The 20,852-nt window shown below is 38.2% G+C and overlaps 2 protein-coding genes across 2 annotated transcripts; both read right to left on the reverse strand.

The window, feature by feature from the left end:
• Window positions 1–15,308: 15,308 nt before the first annotated feature.
• Window positions 15,309–18,726, reverse strand: LOC114741373 (uncharacterized). The gene is made up of 4 exons (XM_028929630.1): window positions 18,649–18,726; window positions 17,023–17,289; window positions 15,920–16,948; window positions 15,309–15,779 (listed from the first exon to the last, which is right to left on the reverse strand). The coding sequence occupies exons 1-4, from the start codon at window positions 18,724–18,726 to the stop codon at window positions 15,309–15,311; spliced, it is 1,845 nt and encodes a 614-aa protein (XP_028785463.1).
• A 108-nt stretch (window positions 18,727–18,834) lies between these two features.
• On the reverse strand, window positions 18,835–19,824 carry LOC114741374 (uncharacterized). The gene is made up of 3 exons (XM_028929631.1): window positions 19,686–19,824; window positions 19,106–19,610; window positions 18,835–19,030 (listed from the first exon to the last, which is right to left on the reverse strand). Exons 1-3 carry the CDS (start codon window positions 19,822–19,824, stop codon window positions 18,835–18,837), a joined length of 840 nt encoding a protein of 279 aa, XP_028785464.1.
• Window positions 19,825–20,852: the final 1,028 nt, after the last annotated feature.

A 20,852-nucleotide genomic window follows, 5' to 3' on the forward strand; every position in this document is an offset into this window, starting at 1 on the left:
ACCTGCAAGCAAAATTCAAGGATAAGGTAGCATTAATTGTCCTCTAAAAATCAATTAGTCACAATTAAACCAAATATGACAATTTTGCCCCTATAAAATAATAATTCAAAATAAAATAAAATAAATCAATTAAGGCAAAAAGGGACAATTAAGCTGACAAAACTCATATAAAAGATACCAAAATATATAAAAATAATTGAGTTTGTCAACTCCCCCACACTTAGCCTTTTGCACTCCTGGGCAAAACTTCATTAAAGAAGAATTCAATAGAGAGACTCAATGCAAGCAAACATAAAATTAACTAAGCATGAATGTGCAATTAACTCAAGCAACCTTTATTCTTAATTAATCAACAATCATAGAATACTTCAGTGCAAAGAAATTAACACAAGAAACATAGCAGGATAAAAGAAGAGAAACATAATAGAGCTCACATAGGGTACAAGTGTTTCACTCATCTCTCAAATGGAAAAATTTCACTCAATCCACCTAGATTAGCACCTACCATAAGCTTGTAGAGATTCTAATATCTCCACCACTAACATACCTTAGACTCATGATCAAGGGGACTTGAAGGGTTGTAATGTTGGAAACTAAGGCCAAATGAATGAATGGAACTAACAAAGTGAAATGCATGAGTAATAAAGTATCAACTCAAAGTGAGCTAAAGTACAATCATGAAACAACACCAATGTGCAGATTTTAACCTTTTGAGACAGAAATCCTTGCTCTTCAAACCACCATGGAATGCTTATTTCAAATTTATTCTTTTGTTGCAACTTATTTTCTCTTCTTTTTTTTTTTTATAACTTTCTTTCTTTGGCTTTTTCTAAACATTTTCTTCTCTTTCTTGCCTTTTCTATTTCTCTCTTTTTTTTTTTTTTTTTTTTTTTGGCATCCAAACCAAGAAGGCAAAGATATAGACATTAATGATGTACTTTTCAAAATGAAAAACCAAATGTAACTCATGCAAAACACTTGCTTAAAAATAAATGAATGAATGGAATGAAAGTGAAGGCTCAAAGGGGTGAACAAAGGTTAAATGAAGTGGTTTGTGTTTGGGTAAAGGTTTAGAAATGAATGCCCCTATCATCTTCACAAACCTAGGTATTAATGCAGCTTTGAAAAAGAATCTAGACAAGTTCTAGAGGTTAACCAAAACTAGGTGAAAATCACACAAGATGAGAAAGAATACATGGCTCAAAAATCCTTCCATCAAGGCTTTCTCCAAGATGTTTTCTCCTTAAGAATCAAGCTATGAAACAAGGTTAATAACACTGCACCAAAAGTATTCTACTATGCTAATCAACTAAGAACAGAAATCACTCAAATCAAATGCAATCAAACTCAGCCGTACAAGCATTGTGCAAAAAGATTTTAAAAGAGATGCCCAAGGATTACAAAAGTCAAGTCAGCAACAGAGAGAAACAGCAACTCGCCCATACAGCAGTGCAGACACTGAGGCGAATGAAAACAGGAGGACACAGAAACTAGCAGCAAAATTCCCAAGCAAGAATCACTCTCAAATCATGCGATGCAATTCAGAAATCAACCAATAAGGCAGAGAAGAGAGCAATTATAGCAGCAATACTTAGGAAACAGGAGCAAATCCAAGGCAAAATTTTTTTTTTCAAAAAAGAAAGCTCAACAACTCAACAACAATCCCTCCCCCACACTTGATCAATACATTGTCCTCAATGTTAAGATAATGTGAAATGAAAATAGACAAGTATAAATCAAGTGATCAGAAGAGATGGCAGAATCAAGAGGAAACAAAACAAACAACTACTAAACAGAAATAAACAGCTACAACTACAACTACTGGAAAAGTTCCCTCCCCCACACTTACTCCTAACTATCTCAGCAAACAGATATCACCAGCAATACAACAAGAAAGTAAAAGAGTAGGGTGGAAGGGAACAACCGGGTGATCAGGGAGGTCTGTGATTCTCATGGTAGTGCTTCAGTAGATGGCCGTTGACTTGTGAAGTTATACCGGTCTCCTCATCTACGAGCTCTACCGTGCCAAAGGGATATACTTTAGTAACTCTAAACGGACCTTCCCACTTGGTGACAAACTTCCCGGGCATCAGCTTCAACCGGGCTTTAAACTTTAGAACCTTGTCACCTTCATAAACTGCTTCCTCAGAATCTGTTTGTCATGAATCATTTTCAGCTTGTCTTTGTAGATTCTGGCATTGTCGTAGGATTCAAGTCTCATTCTTCAAGTTCCTGGAGTTGCATCTTCCGATTGACAAGTGAAGATTCGAGATCTGCATCACATGCCTTGATTGCCCAATAAGATTTGTGCTCGATCTCCATAGGTAGATGGCAAGCCTTGCCATAGAGCAACCGGAAGGGGGACATGCCTATAGGGGTCTTGTAGGCAGTCCTGTAAGCCCAAAGAGCTTCCTCAAGCCTTTCACTCCAGTCCTTACGGGATGGTTTCACGATCTTCTCAAGTATTCGTTTCACTTCCCGGTTAGAGACTTCAGCTAACCCATTCGTCTGAGGGTGATAAGGAGTGGCCAGCTTGTGATTGACTCCATGTTTAGCCAATAGAGACTTGATGGTCCTGTTGCAGAAGTGTGTTCCTTGGTCACTGATGATTGCTCTTGGAATGCCATACCTGCAAAAGATATGAGAACGTAAAACTTGGCAACAGTAGAAGCATCATCTTTCCTAGTTGGCACTGCCTCTACCCATCGAGACACATAATCTACTGCAAGTAATATGTATGAAAACCCAAAAGACGAAGGGAAGGGACCCATAAAATCCATGCCCCACACATCAAAGATTTCACAAAAATGCATAGGTCTTAGAGGCATCTCATGCTTCCTACCCAAACTCCCAAACCTCTGACACTTATCACAAGACTTGCAGAAAGAATAAGCATCCTTAAATAGAGAAGGCCAATAAAAACCACACTCTAAAACCCTCCTAGCAGTCCTATTAGCACTAAAATGCCCCCCACAAGATAAAGAATGTGCAAAGGTAAGGATAGAGTGGATCTCATTATTTGGAACACAGCGTCTGATGATCTGGTCACTGCATTGCTTCCACAGGATTGGAGCATCCCAGATATAGTATCTTGCCTCCCTCTTCAGCTTATCAATCTGAAATTTAGACATAGAAGGAGGTATAAGGTCAGTGACAAGATAATTAACTATATTAGAGTACCAAGGCTCATGAACAGCCAAGGCAAAAAGTGCAGAATCAGGAAATGAGTCAATAACAAGATCAGAAGAGTCAACTCCCTGTGTGCCTTCAGGTAACCGACTAAGGTGGTCAGCTACATGATTCTCCGCTCCAGCTCGATCTCTAATCTCGATATCAAACTCCTGTAGCAGCAAAGCCCATCTCAGCAGTCTAGGTTTAGACTGAGGCTTCTTAAATAGGTATCGAACCGCTGCATGATGATCTGTAAAGACAACCACTCGAGAGTTTATAAGATACTGTCTAAACTTATCCAAAGCAAAAATAATAGCAAACAGTTCCTTCTCCGTAGTGGTATAATTCACTTGAGCGGAATCAAGCGTCTTGGAGGCATATGCGATGACTCTAGACTGTTTCTCCTCCTTCTGTCCAAGCATGGCACCTACTGCAAAGTTAGAAGCATCACAAGACAACTCAAAATGTAAATTCCAGTTAGGTGCAGTGAGAATAGGAGGTGAAACAAGCATAGATTTCAAAGTGTCAAAAGCATGTCTACACTTATCATCAAATTTAAATTCAGTATCCTTTTTCAATAAGGTAGAAAGAGGCAGAGCAACTTTACTAAAATCCTTAATAAAGCGCCGATAGAAACCTGCATGCCCTAAGAAAGACCTCAAATCCTTTAAACAAGTAGGATAAGGAAGGGATGAAATAAAACTTCAATTTTGGCCCTATCAACCTCAATCCCCTTTTGAGAGATGAGGTGACCTAAGACTATCCCTTTATCAACCATGAAATGACACTTTTCAAAGTTTAAAACCAATTTCTTATCAATACACCTCTCAAGAGCCTGCTCTAGGCTATTCAAGCACTCATCAAAACTCTCACCATAAACAGTGAAGTCATCCATAAAAACTTCCATGTTTTGCTCTAGAAGATCACTAAATATCGCCATCATGCACCTTTGAAAGGTGCCTGGAGCGTTACACAACCCAAATGGCATCCTTCGATAAGCAAAGGTACCAAAAGGGCATGTGAAGGTAGTCTTGTCCTGATCTTCAGGAGCGATAGGTACTTGAAAATAGCCAGAAAAACCGTCAAGAAAACAATAGTGAGACTTTCCTGAAATTCTTTCCAACATCTGATCTATAAAAGGTAATGGAAAGTGGTCCTTTCTCGTAGCATCATTCAACTTCCTATAGTCTATACACACTCTCCAAGCATTTTGAACCCTAGTTGGAATCAGTTCATCATTTTCATTTCTCACTACTGTGATACCGCTCTTCTTTGGTACTACTTGTACCGGACTTACCCACTCATTGTCTGATATGGGATAGATGATCCCAGCACTCAACAACTTTGAGACTTCCTTCTTAACCACATCCAGAATGAGAGGATTCAATCTCCTCTGTGGTTGCCTAACTGGCTTGGACCCTTCATTCAAAAGGATCCTGTGTGTGCAAACTGATGGATTAATTCCTGGAATATCCCCTAAAGACCATCCTATAGCCCCTTTATGACTCTTCAATACAGAAATCAATCTTTCTTCTTCAGAACTACTCAAAGAACTGGAAATAATAACAGGCAATTTAGAATCAGCAGCAAGAAAGACATATTTCAAATTAGAGGGGAGGGGTTTCAGTTCTAAATCAGGAGGTTGCACAACAGAAGGAACTAATTCCTTTATGTCAAGTGCATTCAATGCAAGTGGCATGTCCATATGGCTTGGGGAAGGAGATATAAGCTCATCATGATGTGTATGTCCTCCACTTCCCAACTCAGTGCCATTCTTGGATGACCTACAAAAAGAAGGATCGGTATCAATTTTATCAACAGAAACATCAAGTAAATCACAAGAAAGAGTGGGATTAGAAGTGACTAAGTCAGTAGCAAGCTTGTTGCTAGCCTCTTCTAATGTTCCAGCACCACTCAAAGGAGAAGCTACCGGTGTAGCTTGTGTAACAGCTCCTTTATCATCAGTACCTGCAGAATCAACAAACTCGCCTTTCTCAAGGCTATCATCAAGTGTAATGTTCAAGGCAGAATCACAGTTAAGACAAGATGATGCATCAAAATCATGAGAGATGGAAAGGAGGTGATCAACTTCTAAACAGTTAACACACACCACGTCACCATAACATGAGCAAAAAGAAGAAGAATGAGGGGTAGATAAACAAGTAAATGCATCATCATGCTCAACAATCTCACCATACCAGTCATGTTCATGCATCTCAGATTCATGCAAATCATCAACATCATTAACAGCACAATCAATCAAATTAACACCCAAGTAAGAGCAATCTGCATAACCTTGACTCATAGCATCAGAAATGTTGAAGGTAATCTGTTGGTCCCCAAAGCCCATGGTAATGACCCCGTCTTTCACATTAATTATGGTTTGGGCTGTTCTAAGAAAAGGTCTTCCTAGAATCAAAGTGCTATCGGCTTTAATCTCATCAGTCATATCTAGCACATAAAAGTCAGCTGGGAACACAAGACCCTTCACTTGCACAAGAACGTCCTCAAGAAAGCCCTTAGGATGTCTCACAGTCCTATCAGCTAGACCTAGCACAACACTGGTGTCTTTCAAGGCATGAATACCCAAACTCTCATAGATAGAGGTAGGCATAACATTTATGGCTGCACCTAAGTCTAGTAAGGCATGTGAAATGTTTGTTTTGCCTATGGTACAGGGAATAGTGTAGGAACCCGGGTCTTTACACTTAATAGGCAGCTGTGGTTTGAAAATAGCACTAACACTAGACCCCAGTTGGATTCTCTCACTATGCCTATACTTCCTCTTGTTTGTACATAGATCTTTTAGAAACTTAGCACACTTAGGCATCTTTTTAATCAAATCAAGTAATGGCACATTAACCTCAAGTTTGCTAAACATTTCAAAAAGCTCATCATTATCTTTCTTTTCAACAACTTTCTTACTCATGAGATATGAATGAGGAAAAGGCAAGTCAGAAATGTTTACCTCATCACCTTTGGAAGATGATCCTTTCTCTATTGGCTCTTTGGATTGAATGGAGGTCTCTTGAGTGGCCTTGGGAATGTCTTGAGTGGTTTTAGAAGGAAGACTCAACTTCTATCTCTTCATCAACCGGTTCTTCATCCTCTTCATCATCTTTGAATTGCACTTTCTTAGCACCAATTTCCTTACCGCTTCTCAATGTAATTGCATTCAAAGATTTAGGATTTATCACCGTGTTGGAAGGCATTGAACCACTAGCCTTAGCTTGCTGTTCACTCACACCATTTGACAACTTAGTGACATAAGAAGTCAAATTAGAGGTTCTAGTTTCCCATTGCTCCATCCTATTCTCTAGGGCTGCAAATCTAGCTTCAGATTTAGCTTCAGACTTAGATATGTGCTCAGTCATTGCCTCAATGCCCTTGAGTATTCGAGAGAACCGCTCATCATCCTTAGACTGTGATTGCTGTGGGGTAGACATGGCTCTAGAAGATTCTCCTTGTAACCCTCCATAGTAAGATTGCCCTTGAGGAACCATATTCCCTTGAAACCCTTCTTGAACCTGCCTATTGTCACCTCCTCCCCATCGGAAATTTGGATGAGCTTTCCATCCTTCATTATATGTGTTTGAGTATGGGTTCCATTGCTTGGATTGATTGGCCCTTCCTTGATACATGGCAGAAACTTCCTCATATCTATGAGGGCAAGCAGCAGAGATGTGCATAACAGAGTTACAATGCTCACAACTAGGTGCAGTCATCTCCATGGAATTAGGAGTCCGAGTGTCAACAGGGGGAGTGTGAGATGCAAGCTTATTCAACTGTGTAGTCAAAGCAGCAATTTGAGAAGTGAATGTGTCCAATTGAGGAATGTGGACTGAAGAAGGATTAGCATGCATTGCATTGATATTTTTAGACTCCCTGATGCTATACTGTTGATGGTTCAATGCCATTTTCTTGATAAGTTCCCATGCCTCCTCAGCAGTTAAATCAATAAGAGAACCCCCAGAAGCAGCATCCAACATCCCCTTATCTTGGGTCTTAAGTCCATCATAAAAGTATTGGACTAACTGCTTATCTGGAATCTGATGGTGTGGACATCTAGAAAGCAAGTCCTGAAAACGGTTCCAATAGTCATAAAGTGACTCATCATAATCTTGCTTTGCAGAGTAGATCTCTTTTCTCAATGTAGAAGTCCGGGAAGCAGGGAAATACTTCTCCAAGAATGCTTTTCTGAGGTTGTTCCAGTTATGGTAGGCATCTGCCATATAACTAGGCAAGCTCATGTACCATTCTCGCGCTTTGCCCTCCAGAGACAAGTGGAATACCTTCCAAAGAACCTCATCCAGATTAGCCCCAACCGGCTTCATGCTAGCACATACCATAGAGAGAGATTTCAGATGTTTGTACGGGTCCTCACCTGTCAAACCATAAAATTTAGGCAAATAATTAAGCAGTGGACCTTTAATCTCAAAATTAACATCAACATTAGGGCATGCAACATTAAAAGGATCATAATTTGCATCAGAAGTAGTGGCTTCCCTAATGGTTCTTCTTCTAGGGTTATCTCTATTATTCTCTCCTACTCTATCATGCTCCCCATTATGTCCATTGCCCCCTCTCTCATTACCACCATTGTTGTTACCATTAGGATTATTAACTGTTTCCATTATGTCACCTAAGTCAACCACCAAATCTAGATCAGTTAAATTGTCTAGTTCAACCTCACTAGTCCTTTCTACCCTTTGGTCTTGTCTAACTTCCCTTAAAGAACTTTGAAGCTCAAGATTGGAAGGAACTAGGGTTTTAGACCTACCCTTTCTTGGCATAAACAATCAATCAACCAGAAGCAATAAAGCAAAAGAAAACAGATGAATGCAATGCAATGCAAGTGTATGTGTATGAGAATGAAAAATGCAATGAATGAAAAATCAAGATATTTAGTTGTGTTTTTTATTTTTTTTTATGCAAAGGAAAAAATGCTATGAAAAATCAAAAGAAACAAATGCAAACTACTAAAGAAAATGCAAAAACTAACAAAAATGAAAACTAAAAAGGCTCAACAAATGAACCCCAATCAAGGCTACTTGACACTTAATTACTAGGGAACCAATTTCTTGGCTCCCCGGCAACGGCGCCACTTGAAGTTTAACTGCCCTTAATTGTCGCTTTGGGGTTACTCCAAAAATTAACCGAATTAATGCAATATAGTGCAAAACTCGGGTCGTTTCACTTTGAGGAGCCGAAAACGAAATTAAACCCTAGTAAATGAATGCAAGTAACCTAAACTATAAAAAGATTTTTGATTTTGAAAAGCTGTTAATTAAATACTACGAATCAAATTGAAATTAAAATACTTTTTTTTTTTGTTTTTATATAAAAGTGATTAAAATGAATGGAGATTAAAGAAATGAAAATGAGACACACAAATAACACTGATAAAAATCAATCCTCCAATTCAACAACGCAGGCAATCATCACTCTAAAAGATGTGGGAGTTAAAAACAATGAATTAAGAATTATAATTAAGCTTTTGATCCAACAACCGAGCCACCTCGAGTTGCCACAAAATATTTTCCTAAAATCCCAACTTACTAACTGCAACCAGAATAGTAAAATGGGATTAAGGATGCTAAAAACCAATGCTTAATTAGAACTCTTAAATCCAAAATAACAGAATTAAAGCTAGCAAGAGACTATATGATCCAAAATTCTAAGCCACCTTAGAAAATCACAATATATTAATTCCAAAATCAATACAAATGTCATAACCACAACATTATAATTGAGATCAAAACTATAAACAGCCCAATGTCAAATACTAAGCAATAATTCAGTCACAATAATCCTCAAATATAATCAGATTAAGCAATACAATTATCCCAACAATCAGAAAAACTATCCTAAGACCTAGGAATTGTTAAACAATTATTGAGTAAGAAATTAAAGTAACTAGAACTCCCCCTTGAAGATCTAAGCTCCTGCCATTATTGTTGAATTGGAGAATCAGAGGATCTTAGCCACGGTTTGCCATCAAAAATGCTATATTCAATACTCTATTGCAAGCTTCCATTGAAGAACAACAGCGTGAAGAATTCGGCGCGTCTCCTCTGTTCTGTTTCGTGCTTTCTTTTTATTCCCTCTCTGGCCGCCGTCAGCTCTGTCTCTTCCAGCTCCCTTTGCGTTTCCCGTGTTCAGCTCGTTCGGCGTCCAAAGCTTCTCCGTTGTTGTTTTGTTCCCGCGCCGTCCAGCTCACTTCAGCGTCGTGTGTGTGCGTTTCCTTCGGCCTCCCCTGTTTCGTGTGTGTTGTTCCGCCTCCTCCTGTGTTCCGCCTCCTGGAGAAGATGAAGAATAGATGATTATTAGGTTGGGGCAAAACGCAACGTTTTGCCCCCTAATTATTATTTTTATTTTTATTTTATTTTTATTTTTTTTTTCTTTTTCCTTTTTTTTTCTTTTTATATTTTTGAATCTTCTAAGAACCTGCAAGCAAAATTCAAGGATAAGGTAGCATTAATTGTCCTAAAAAATCAATTAGTCACAATTAAATCAAAATATGACAATTTTGCCCCCTATAAAATAATAATTCAAAATAAAATAAAATAAATCAATTAAGGCAAAAAGAGAGCAATTAAGCTGACAAAACTCATATAAAAGATACCAAAATATATAAAAATAATTGAGTTTGTCAAAGTGTGTCCAGAAAAACTGAGTCTCCCCCTGTATATGCCCTAATTTTTAAGTTACATCATAAAACACACAGCTGCAAGGGGTCAGAGGCCGCGGCCGATGTAGTCATTTGCCGCGGCAGATTACACAGAATGGCTTTCTTAGGAGCAGCTTTGGCCCTGCGACACGTGTGATCATAGGTCACGGCAGATTACACCAAATAGGGACTTCTTTGGGACAGCTTGGGTGCCGCGGGGAATATGGTTAGGAACCATAGCGACTCACACAGAAGTGCACTCCTTCCTCTCTATTAAAGCCGCAGTGGTGTTTGTCTCTATACGCCACGGCAGTTGGTCTCTTTTCAGCCTCTCCACTTCTGGTCTCTATTCCTTACTCGCTTCAGGATTTTTCCTGCAAAATTGACTTCCAAACCAAATAAAAGAGCACTAAAACAAGTTGAATAAGTAGGAATTTTGAGAGGTTATTACACACCCAAACTTAGACTTTTGCTCATCCTGGAGTAAAACAACAAACCAGCAACTGAGTAACAAATTACACATCAAAGATTGTAGGAACAGTTATATCCTCATTAAATGCTCAAGAAAATATATAGGATAGAAAATTACTGAATCACCCAAAGAAACAAGTTTCATGAGCTTAGAACAAACTTTCAATGATTTTGGAGTGTGAATGTGTGTATAGAGTCAAAGAACATCTCTCATGATAATGTCTCAGCAGAATGTGAAACTTTAGCCAACATACTAACCTTCAACCGCATACTTTCATAAGCCTAACTCCTTCTCTCTCTCCGCCTACAACTCACCTCACATAAATTTGAAATCAAAGGGACTTTTCGGCTTGTAACGTGGCCAAGAGGTCATGGTTTAGGAAAGAAAGGGAAAATAGAGTATACAAATACTTTGAGATAAATAGATACTCGTAATCAAAACTCACTTCAACCACTTTCATTCCACCAAACTTGTACCAAAATTTATTCTCTTTTCACCAAGCTTTCATGGAGTTGTACTAAATATTTATATGCCATTCTCTTTTTCTTTTTCTTTTTTGTTTTTTTAAAGCAAAACATTAAAAGTAATAACTCACAGCTTAGTTTCTAACACTTTAAATTTCCAAAATATTTCCATTACCCCTGCCAACCTTTCAAAATCTCAACATCTCATCAAACTCCTTGTCCTTCTAACTTCCATTTATCTCAAAGCTAAGGACTTCATGGTTTTTCTCAATTGGTTTTGGGCCAAGAAGAGGTTAGGGTTTGAAACAAAATGTAAACATCTATATGCACTTTTTTTTACAGCTCAAAGTATGAGTTTAAAGGACAAGATCTTTAAGGTCAGCTTGAAAGGCTCAAATGCATTTAAGAATTGTCTAATCATTTTTCAAATTTATATAGAACAAATCATAAACTTTGAGAAATCAGAAGAAGGTTCTGAAACAATTTACTTGAAACAAAAGTATAAAGGCTAAATTATCCACTCAACCTCAACCCTTTTTGTGCATTAGTTTCTCCAAAATTAAAGAAACACAGGTTTTAACCTCACAATTCAAGCATCAAAGAGCAATTCACAACTTCCTATCAGGCATAGTAACTAAGCATTTTGTTCAATCATTAGACCATTCATACATTTTCAACTAACAACTCACCACTTCAGCTCATCTTTCATAAAACCAAACGAGCAAAAATTTAAGATAACAAAATTTTCACTGTTTTAACTGTTTTCTCTTTTTACTCAAAAAAATTTACTCAACAAAGAGACCTTTCAAAACTTTTCAAATTTAATCCTGTTATCCACAAAAATCTTGTTACCCATAAAAATCAATCCCCACCCCAAACTTAAAATTGACAGTGTCCTCACTGTCAACAAGAGTAAGTGAAGATCAGGGCATGCAGTTAGAATCCAAAAACAATATATTGGCTACATGAAAGGTCAAAATTGGCTTTTCTTTCTATACAAGTATAGCAATATGCACAACTTTCAACAGTATCGCTATCAGATCACCTCAATGAAATCAGCAATTACTATTAGTATCCACAGATTAATCAATGAAAAGATCAGTTAATTATCAATAAATTCAATCAGTTCTCAGCAGTTAACACAATTATAATCAACAGTGACAGATACTGTTCAAAAATCAAAATCAATCCAACAGGCTATCAGTAGCCTTTTCAGAACTAGAAAAGCAAATAACGAAACACAAAATAGAGCAAGCCACAAGAAACTGAAAGAACACAAACAAAAACAAAAGCAACAAAACAAGCAACAACAGTAGCAGAAACAACCCCAGCTAGGCATCCTCCTTCTCGGACTGCTAACCCCCTGATCCTCATCACCCTCTGCAAACAGATCGACGGCCATATCATCTCCTAAACCAATACCAGCACTAGACGTTCTAGCTTCATGTTCCTCTCCAAGCGACCCTTCCTCAATTCTTGTATCTCCAACATCCAACCCGTCAATATCTAGTTTCCTTGCCATCTGGAGCAACAACTCCTCTACACGCCTCTGTCTACGTCTCCTGTGACGTATCTCTCTGTCCAATTTCTCGTAGGGAGATCCAAGCTTTGGGTGGTAGGGTTAGCACTGGCATTAGCTTGAGCTTCCTGTTCCCTCCTATACTCCTCAGGGAACTGTTCAGCGTACATGGCTTTAGTGATCTGTTCCTGTTCTCGTTTAGGAACCAAATTGGAATAGTTGAATGGTGAAACCGGATTGAACTTTCGATCTTTTTCTTTCCATTCTACCTCTGCTTTAGTTAACAGATCCAAGATGAGGTGAGGCATGACAAGATTGGTGTTGTGGGCTCTACTAGCATCCCATATGGCATCAAAAATCAATTTCCCTATATTCATTGTCGCTTTGATCATAAATAGATATATCAGAAGTGCCAAATTTAGTAGGGCTTCACTAAGATGAGTGGTTAGCATAATATTCCTTGTGACAATATGCAACCAGATTTTGGCCTCAAGTATCATGTCCTTTCGCATAATATAAGCCTGGCCCCTCTTGGGTCTCACCCACATCTCCTCATCGAAACCAGTGAGTGTCGCTAAGATTGCACCAAGAGGAATCTCCTTTTAGTTGTTGAGATACCACTGATATTGGCAATTTTCAACCTCGGGAAGCTCATAGTAATCTCTGATGCGCTCTGGAGTAATGAGGACACATTAGTACCGGATAAACATCTCATTACTCAAATTTGTAGCCACCTTAATATAAAATTTCCTAACCAACTTCTCATTCCCCTCAGTTCTGGGTCTAATTAGATTTAAGAGTTTGACCTTCCTTGCTTTTTTATAAAACCTAAACTTGTTTTTGCAAGAAAATTCCCTTTCTTGATGCAACCCTCTCCTTTCAATAAGCTCCTTGTTAGGGGGATCAGGGGACGTAGCACGAGCTTTCTTCTTAGGGGCCATTTGATTATTACCTGTACAAAAAGAGCAAAGCACACCATACACAAACTAAGCAAATAACACACCACAACCACAAAACAACCGAAAAAAGAAAACAAAACTAACCTAAAAAGGCTCTCCCCCAAACTTAAATCAAAGAGTAAGATCAAAAGTCAAAGTAAACCTCAAGCAATCCCAACAGCACACTCTCACCATTACTTAAGCCCTTTCTAACCTTAAGTCATTAGGACCCTTAGACCAAACAAAAATCACAGAGGTTTTACAAAAGGTTTTCAAAAATAGGCAACCATCAGTAGACGCCTAATCAAACTGTTTCCAAAAGGTCTTGCCCAAGTACTTATATTAAAACAGCAACGGAGTCCTGCAATCGATTTGATTTCTAAAAAAGAATAGCATTTGAAGTTGGTTTTTAGTTTCAAAACAGTACTAGGACAATGACAAAGTTTTAAGCCAGTTTATTGTTCAAGAACAAGTTCTCAATTTCAAAATAGTATTTCAACCAGTCACATTTGAAAGTTTTCACAAGTACTGCATTTTATTGTTCAAGCCAGTTTCAAGCCACAATCAACAAGTTTCACAAGCATGAAATTTTAACCAGTACATTTTCACAAATCCCTCATTTTTTTCTTTCAAATAGGGTAAATGGAATTTGGAAGAAATGCTCTTATGAAAACCTTTTCGACACTAACCATAATGCAACCTCAGATAACAAACCACAACCAACCTTAAAGAAACCAAACTCCTCCTAAACTTAGTTCAAAATCTACTCTAGACCACAATGCACTTTCCTAGGAACCCACTTCCCTACATACTCAAGGAAATAAAAGAGACAAGGTAAAAAAAAAAAAAAAGAGACAGAACTTACTTCAGAGGAAGAGCAGAGACATGACGCAAGAGGAGAGGCGATAAGGGATGAGACGCACCAGTGGTTGACAACAATGGAGACGCTGATGAAAGTGCTTAGTAGCAGGGAAGGAGGGGAGGGAGTTGATGGTGAGAGAGAGATATAGAGATCGACAGTGAGGTAGAGAGAAAGTGATAGTAAGAGAGTGGGAGAGAATGGCAGTGAGGGAGAGGGAGCTGAGTATGTTTTGGGAAAGGGAGTCAAAAGGGGTTTAGAGATAGGAGATGGAAGGAAATGACCAAAGGGTTAGGAATGTAAAATGAAAACAGCGAATCCACTCCCAAAACCGGTCCGATACACAGGGGCAAAGTGGGTATTGAGAAAAATAAGGAAGGGTAATACGGGAAACGCAAGAATGGAAACTACAGCATACGAGAAGGCACCACGGTGGTTAATACCTCATGCCACAGCGCCTATGACAGAATTGCAAAATCTAGGTAAAAAGAAGGGTGTCGCCGCTCATGGTTACTCACGCCGCAGCGACTCATATAGAATTGGAACTCAGGGAACAGGGACTGGCACTATGGCTTCTAGGCACACACGCCACAGCATGTTTTATAGAGAGGGACTCAAGAACAAAGATGAAGGCGCCAAGGCACCTATTACAGAGAAAGTACACTGAGAAAGGACGGGGCGCTGCGGCTTTTGAACACACACCACGGCGGTTATTACAAAACGAGCCTATATTGAAGAATTACCAAATACTAACTGGACCTATCACTTCCCAACACACAACACACAATAAAGCAAGACTAAACACAAGCACAATCATAGGAAACAACAAAACACAAACAACCACACAAAAACAAAACCCACAAGCCTCAAATTAACACAAGCTCCAACATAATCAAAGTAACCAATCAAAGCCACAATATCAATGAATGTTCAATCAGATGCACTTGATATTCCAGATGTATCAACAAGGTCAAGGTTAATGCTAGAGATTAAGGTTAGGTGCACTTCCCTGGTTGCGCTAATCAGAAATCAGCCACTCCTTCTTGCTAAGCCCCAAAGTTTGAGGAATAAACCTTTAGGCCTACAAAAACAAAGATCAAACGTAAATCTACTAAAATAAAACCGAAATTCAACAAACACACAAAAGGCAAGTTTAGAGCTTGGGTTGTCTCCCAAGTAGTGGTTTATAGTCTTCAGCCTGACTCTTCAGCTCTTTTATGATGACTTAATAAAGTAGATCGTAGAGACTTGACGATCCACCTTTCCATCCCAATAATGCTTCAAACGATGGCCACTTGCATGAAATCTCTCACCCTTTTCATTTTCCAACTCTACTACACCATAGTTAGCAGCTTGTACCACAATGAATGGCCTTGACCAGTGTAATTTGAGTTTGTCCAGAAATAGTCTCAATTTTGAATTGTGAAGTAACCCTTTTTGCCCAGCTTCAAAGACTTTAGGTATAATTTTCTGATCATGATAGAGCCTTGCACTTTCATAGGCATTAAGGCGAAATTTCTCTAATTTATTCAGTTGAAGGAACCTTTTTGCACCAGCAGCTTGAAAGTCAAGATTGAGTTTTTTTATGGCCCAGTAAGCTCTATGCTCTAATTCCACAGGCAAATGACATGCTTTTCTAAACACCAACAGAGAGGGAGACATCCCAATCAGAGTTTTATACGCTACCTGTAGGCCCAAAGAGTGTCATCCAATTTTAATGACCAATCTTTTCTTGTTGCACCTACTACCTTCTCGAGAATGCTTTTGATCTCTCAGTTGGATATTTCAGCTTGGCCATTTGACTAAGGGTAATATGCCATAGTTACCGTGTGCTTTACACCATATTTCTTCATCAGAGCTTGAAATTGATGATTGCAAAAATGGGAGCCACCGTTACTGATGATAATTTGGGGTGCTCCAAATCTAGTGAAGATGTTTTTCTTTAGGAATTTGATCATAGTCTTAGCATCACTGGATACACATGTCGTAGCTTCAACCCATTTCGAGACATAGTCTACAACGACTAGAATGTACTCTTGATTGAGAGACTTTGGAAAAGGGCCCATGAAATCAATCCCCCATACATCAAAGAGTTTAACTTCCAAAATATTATTTAGAGGCATTTCATTCCTTCTTGATATGTTTCCCACTCGTTGACACCGATCACATCGGATCACAAAGGCGTATGCATCTTTAAATAGTGAAAGCCAATAGAAACCACTTTGAAGGACTTTGGCAGTAGTTTTCTCTCCTCCAAAGTACCCTCTATAGGCAGAAGAATGACAACACTCTAGAATATCTTGCTGCTCAACTTCCGGAACACATCTTCTTACCATTTGATCGGCACATCTTTTGAACAAATAAGGCTCTTCCCAGAAGTACATCTTCTCATGGTGAAGTGGCAGAGTTCCACAAACCAGATAATTAACTAGATCTGCATACCATAGAGTAGTCGAGTCATCCACAAAGAACAAGCATTCATCAGGGAAAGCTGCATTGATCTCTTGGCAATGATCATGTTGAGCTTCAGCACTCAACCGAGACAGATGGTTCGCCACTTGGTTTTCAGTGCCCTTCCTATCAACAATTTCCAAGTCAAATTCTTGAAGTAAAAGGACCCAACAAATCAGGCATGCTTTGGAATCTTTCTTGGTAAACAGATACTTTAGAGCAGAGTGGTCCGTATAGATAGTCACTTTAGTGCCTATAATATAAGAGCGGAATTTCTCACAAGCAAACACTACTGCTAGCAATTCCTTTTCTATAGTAGTGTAGTTAAGTTGAGCATCATCAAAGGTTTTACTTGCATAGTAAATGGGATGGAAGACCTTTTCTGCTTTTTGTCCAGCACTGCTCTAACAGTGAAATCACTAGCATTTGCCATAATGATGAAGGATATCTCCCAATTAGGTGCCACTAAAATTGGTACTGATGTAAGCTTCTTCTTTAACTTTTTAAAAGAGTTCATGCAAGCGTCATCAAACTTGAACTCCCTATCTTTCTCCAAAAGATTGCACAAAGGCTTAGTGATTTTAGAAAAATCTTCGATGAAATGACGGTAGAATCCTGCGTGACCCAAGAAACTTCTAATAGCCTTTACACTTGTTGGTAGAGGCAATTGCTCAATAACAGATACCTTTGCCTTGTCAACTTCTAGGTCCTGTTTGGATACTCGATAACCAAGGACAATGCCCTCCTATACCATGAAGTGACATTTTTCCCAATTCAGAACCAAGTTGGTTTCTTCACACCTTTGCAAAATAGCGGCCAAATTATCTAAGCAACAATCAAAAGAATCTCTAAAAATAGAAAAGTCATCCATGAACACTTCAATTGTCTTCTCAATCATGTCAGCAAAGATGGCTATCATGCACCTTTAGAATATTGCTAGAGCATTGCAAAGACCAAACAGCATCCTTTTGAAAGCAAACGTGTCATACAGGCAAGTAAAGGTTGTTTTCTCTTGATCATCTAGGGCTATTGGGATTTGGTTGTAGCCTAAATATCCATCCAAGAAACAAAAGAATTCTTGCCCGGCAAGTTTATCCAGCATCTAGTCAATAAATGGTAGCGAGAAATGGTCTTTTCTGGTTGCCGCATTTAAATTTCGATAGTCCATGCAAATTCTCCACCTAGTCGTAATACGAGTTGGTGCTAGCTTATTTCGGGTGTTAGCCACTACGGGTGTGTTTGGCTGGAGGGGAGGGGAGGGGAGGGAAAATGAGCTCCTACCCTCATTTGTTTAAAAACTTTAGAGGGGAGGGAAGCCAAAATGTTCCCTCCCCTCCCTCCTCCCATTTTAGCTCCCCTCCAAATTGGGGGTCTTTGGAGGGGAGCTAAATTTTAAACCATTATACCCTTATGATTTTTTTGATATTCCACAACCACCCATAAAACATGTTATTATAATATTTATTTTAAATTAAAAATATATTATCCTAAGTAAAAAATAAAAAATATAAATTATTATAATTAAAAAATATATTATAATAAAAATTATTATAAATTATTATAAAAATAAAAAACATTATTTAAATAAAAAATTATAATATTATAAAATTAATTTTTTTATAAATATATTATTTATTAAATATATTTTAAAGCTGGAAAAGGCATAACCTAAAGAGAATAAAATTTCAATTTTTTAGAGCATATAAAATTTGTTAATTTGATTATTTCAAATATGTTATTATATTAATTAGAATTAAAAAAATACTGTGCCAATTTTTTAATGCACATATTAATATGATAAGACTGAATTTTTATTAAATTATATGATTTAAATTAAGATGTAAATTAATTTATATAATATATCAATAAAAAATATAAACTAATATGTAAGGGTAAAATGGTAAATGGATTATTATTATCCCTCCCCTCCCCTTCTTGAACCAAATAAAAGATCATTAAATATCCCTCCCTCCCCTCCTTTTTAATCAAACCAAACAAGATGAGGATGAAACCTCCCCTCCCTATCCCTACCCCACCCTCCCCTCAAACCAAACAGGCCCTACAGTTATATCGCCTTTTTAGGGACGCATTGGATTGGGCTTACCCATGAGCTATCAAAAATAGGGTATATTATGCCAGTAGAAAGCCATTTAAGGATCTCTTTCTTGACCACCTCTTTCATAATCGGGTTTAATCTCCTTTAATGCTCAATGGAAGGTTTGTGATCATCTTCTAATAAAATCTTGTGTATGCATAAAGAAGGGCTGATCCCTTTAATGTCAGCTATGGACTAGCCAATAGCTTTCTTGTGGTTCCTCAAGACCCTTAACAGTTTCTCCTCTTGTAACGTGGACAACTGAGAAGAAACAATCACAGGTAATGTAGCAGAACTACCCAAGTAGGCATACTTGAGATGTAGAGGTAAAGTCTTCAACTCCAACACTAGAGGTTTATCAACAAAAGGCTTTAGCGGAGAGCTTAAAGCACTAGTCACATTAAGAGGCTCAAAAGTCTTAGCTTTTCAATAAAGAAATGCTTCAATACTCATCATTTCTGCACACGCTTCAACCTTGCCAATGATACTACTCGTTTCTCCAATCAACAATGCTTCCAAGGGATCTTTGGTCAAAGAGTTAATCAACTCCTCTTGTACTGCAGAGTCAATCACATCGATAAAGTTACAGTGAAGAGAATCATTTGGAAATTTCAGGGCTTGATTCTTGTTGAATATTACCTTCTCATCATTTACTCGCATGGTGATCTTACCCTTTTCCACATCAATGAGAGTTCTTGCAGTAGCTAAGAATGGCCGTCCTAAGATAATAGGAATGTTCCAATCTACCTTACAGTCTAACACAATGAAATCAGCTGGGAATATGAATTTATCTACCTTCACCAAGACATTTTCTATAACCCCTTTTGGATGTGAGATACTTCTGTCAGCAAAGAGCAATGTAACAATTGTTGGCCTTGTTTCACCCAAATTTAATCGATTGAAAACAGCTACAGGCATCAGGTTAACACTTGCTCCCAAATCGCATAGAGCCTTTCCATTGAAGTGTTTGCCTATGTTGCATAGGATATAGAAACTGCCTGGATCTCTCAATTTGGGTAGAAGTTTTCTCTACAGGATGGCACTACAATCTTCAGTAAGGGCTACTGTTTCAAATTCACCAAATATCTTCTTCTTGGAGAGGACATCCTTAAGAAACTTAGCATACTTATGCATCTGCTCTAATGCTTCAGTAAACGAGATGTTGATGTGTAATTGCTTGAACATGTCCACAAATTTCATGAACTAGACATATTCATCTTTCTTCCTAAACAATTGAGGAAAAGGAAGTGGCGGTATCTGTGTAGGAGGAGGGGTTGTCTTCCTCTTTTTATCATCAACCATTTCACCCTCTACATTTTTCCCTCGAACCACATCATTGAGATTTTCTTCTATTTGTTTCCTTTTCTTGATCTCTTCCTCTTCTGCTATAGCACGTTCTTCTGAAAGCTCATTTGTATCAAGGTCAGTTACCACACTGTTAGTGATGTCTTTATTGGTCTTACCAGGCCTCAGAATGTCAAGTAGTTACTTTCCACTTCTCAAATTGATAGCTTTACACTCTTCATTACCATCCCTTTTTGGATTGGGAATGGTGTCACTTGGAAGGCTATTTCTTGTGAGTACATTCATTTGTGAAGCCTGTTGACCCATTTGAACCTCAAGATTCTTGATAGCAGTTTCATGGAGAGAGAAGGTTGCCTTATTCTCAGCCCTTGTAGATTCTTGATTTGCTAATAACTGAGCAAACATCTTCTCAATTTTGGATTCCTCCTTCTGACGATGCTACTGTTGCAGTTGATGCTGCTGTGGTTGGCCATGAAAACCAGGAGGTCCCATTTGTTTAGTACCAGATGATAATATTTGTGGCGAGTTCAAACTTGGCCCATTTCGCCATGGGAAATTTGGGTGATTTCTCAATTTTGGATCGTAGATTTGAGATTAAGGGCTTCCTTGTGGTCATTGCTGTGCATTATTCATATAATTGACTATCTCAAAGGTATATGGGCACTAATCAGAATGATGTTCCTCATTACAGTGGTCACAAGTGTATCCTAAAACCTGAAGTGCATGAACTCCTGTAGCATTACCCTTCTTAATTTGCAGTTCCAAATTGTCAAATTTCTTAGAGATTGCTTCAAGTTGCAATGCAATATCTCCAGATGATAAAGAGCTCGGTTCCTTATATCTCCCAGAACTTGGCCTTCTCTTGTTATATTGTTGCATAGTGCTAGATGCCACCTCTTCATAAAATT

This window comes from Neltuma alba, unplaced genomic scaffold (genome assembly GCF_004799145.2).
Source record: "Neltuma alba isolate B1F8T4 unplaced genomic scaffold, ASM479914v2 tig00003379_pilon, whole genome shotgun sequence".
Taxonomy (NCBI): Eukaryota; Viridiplantae; Streptophyta; class Magnoliopsida; order Fabales; family Fabaceae; genus Neltuma; species Neltuma alba.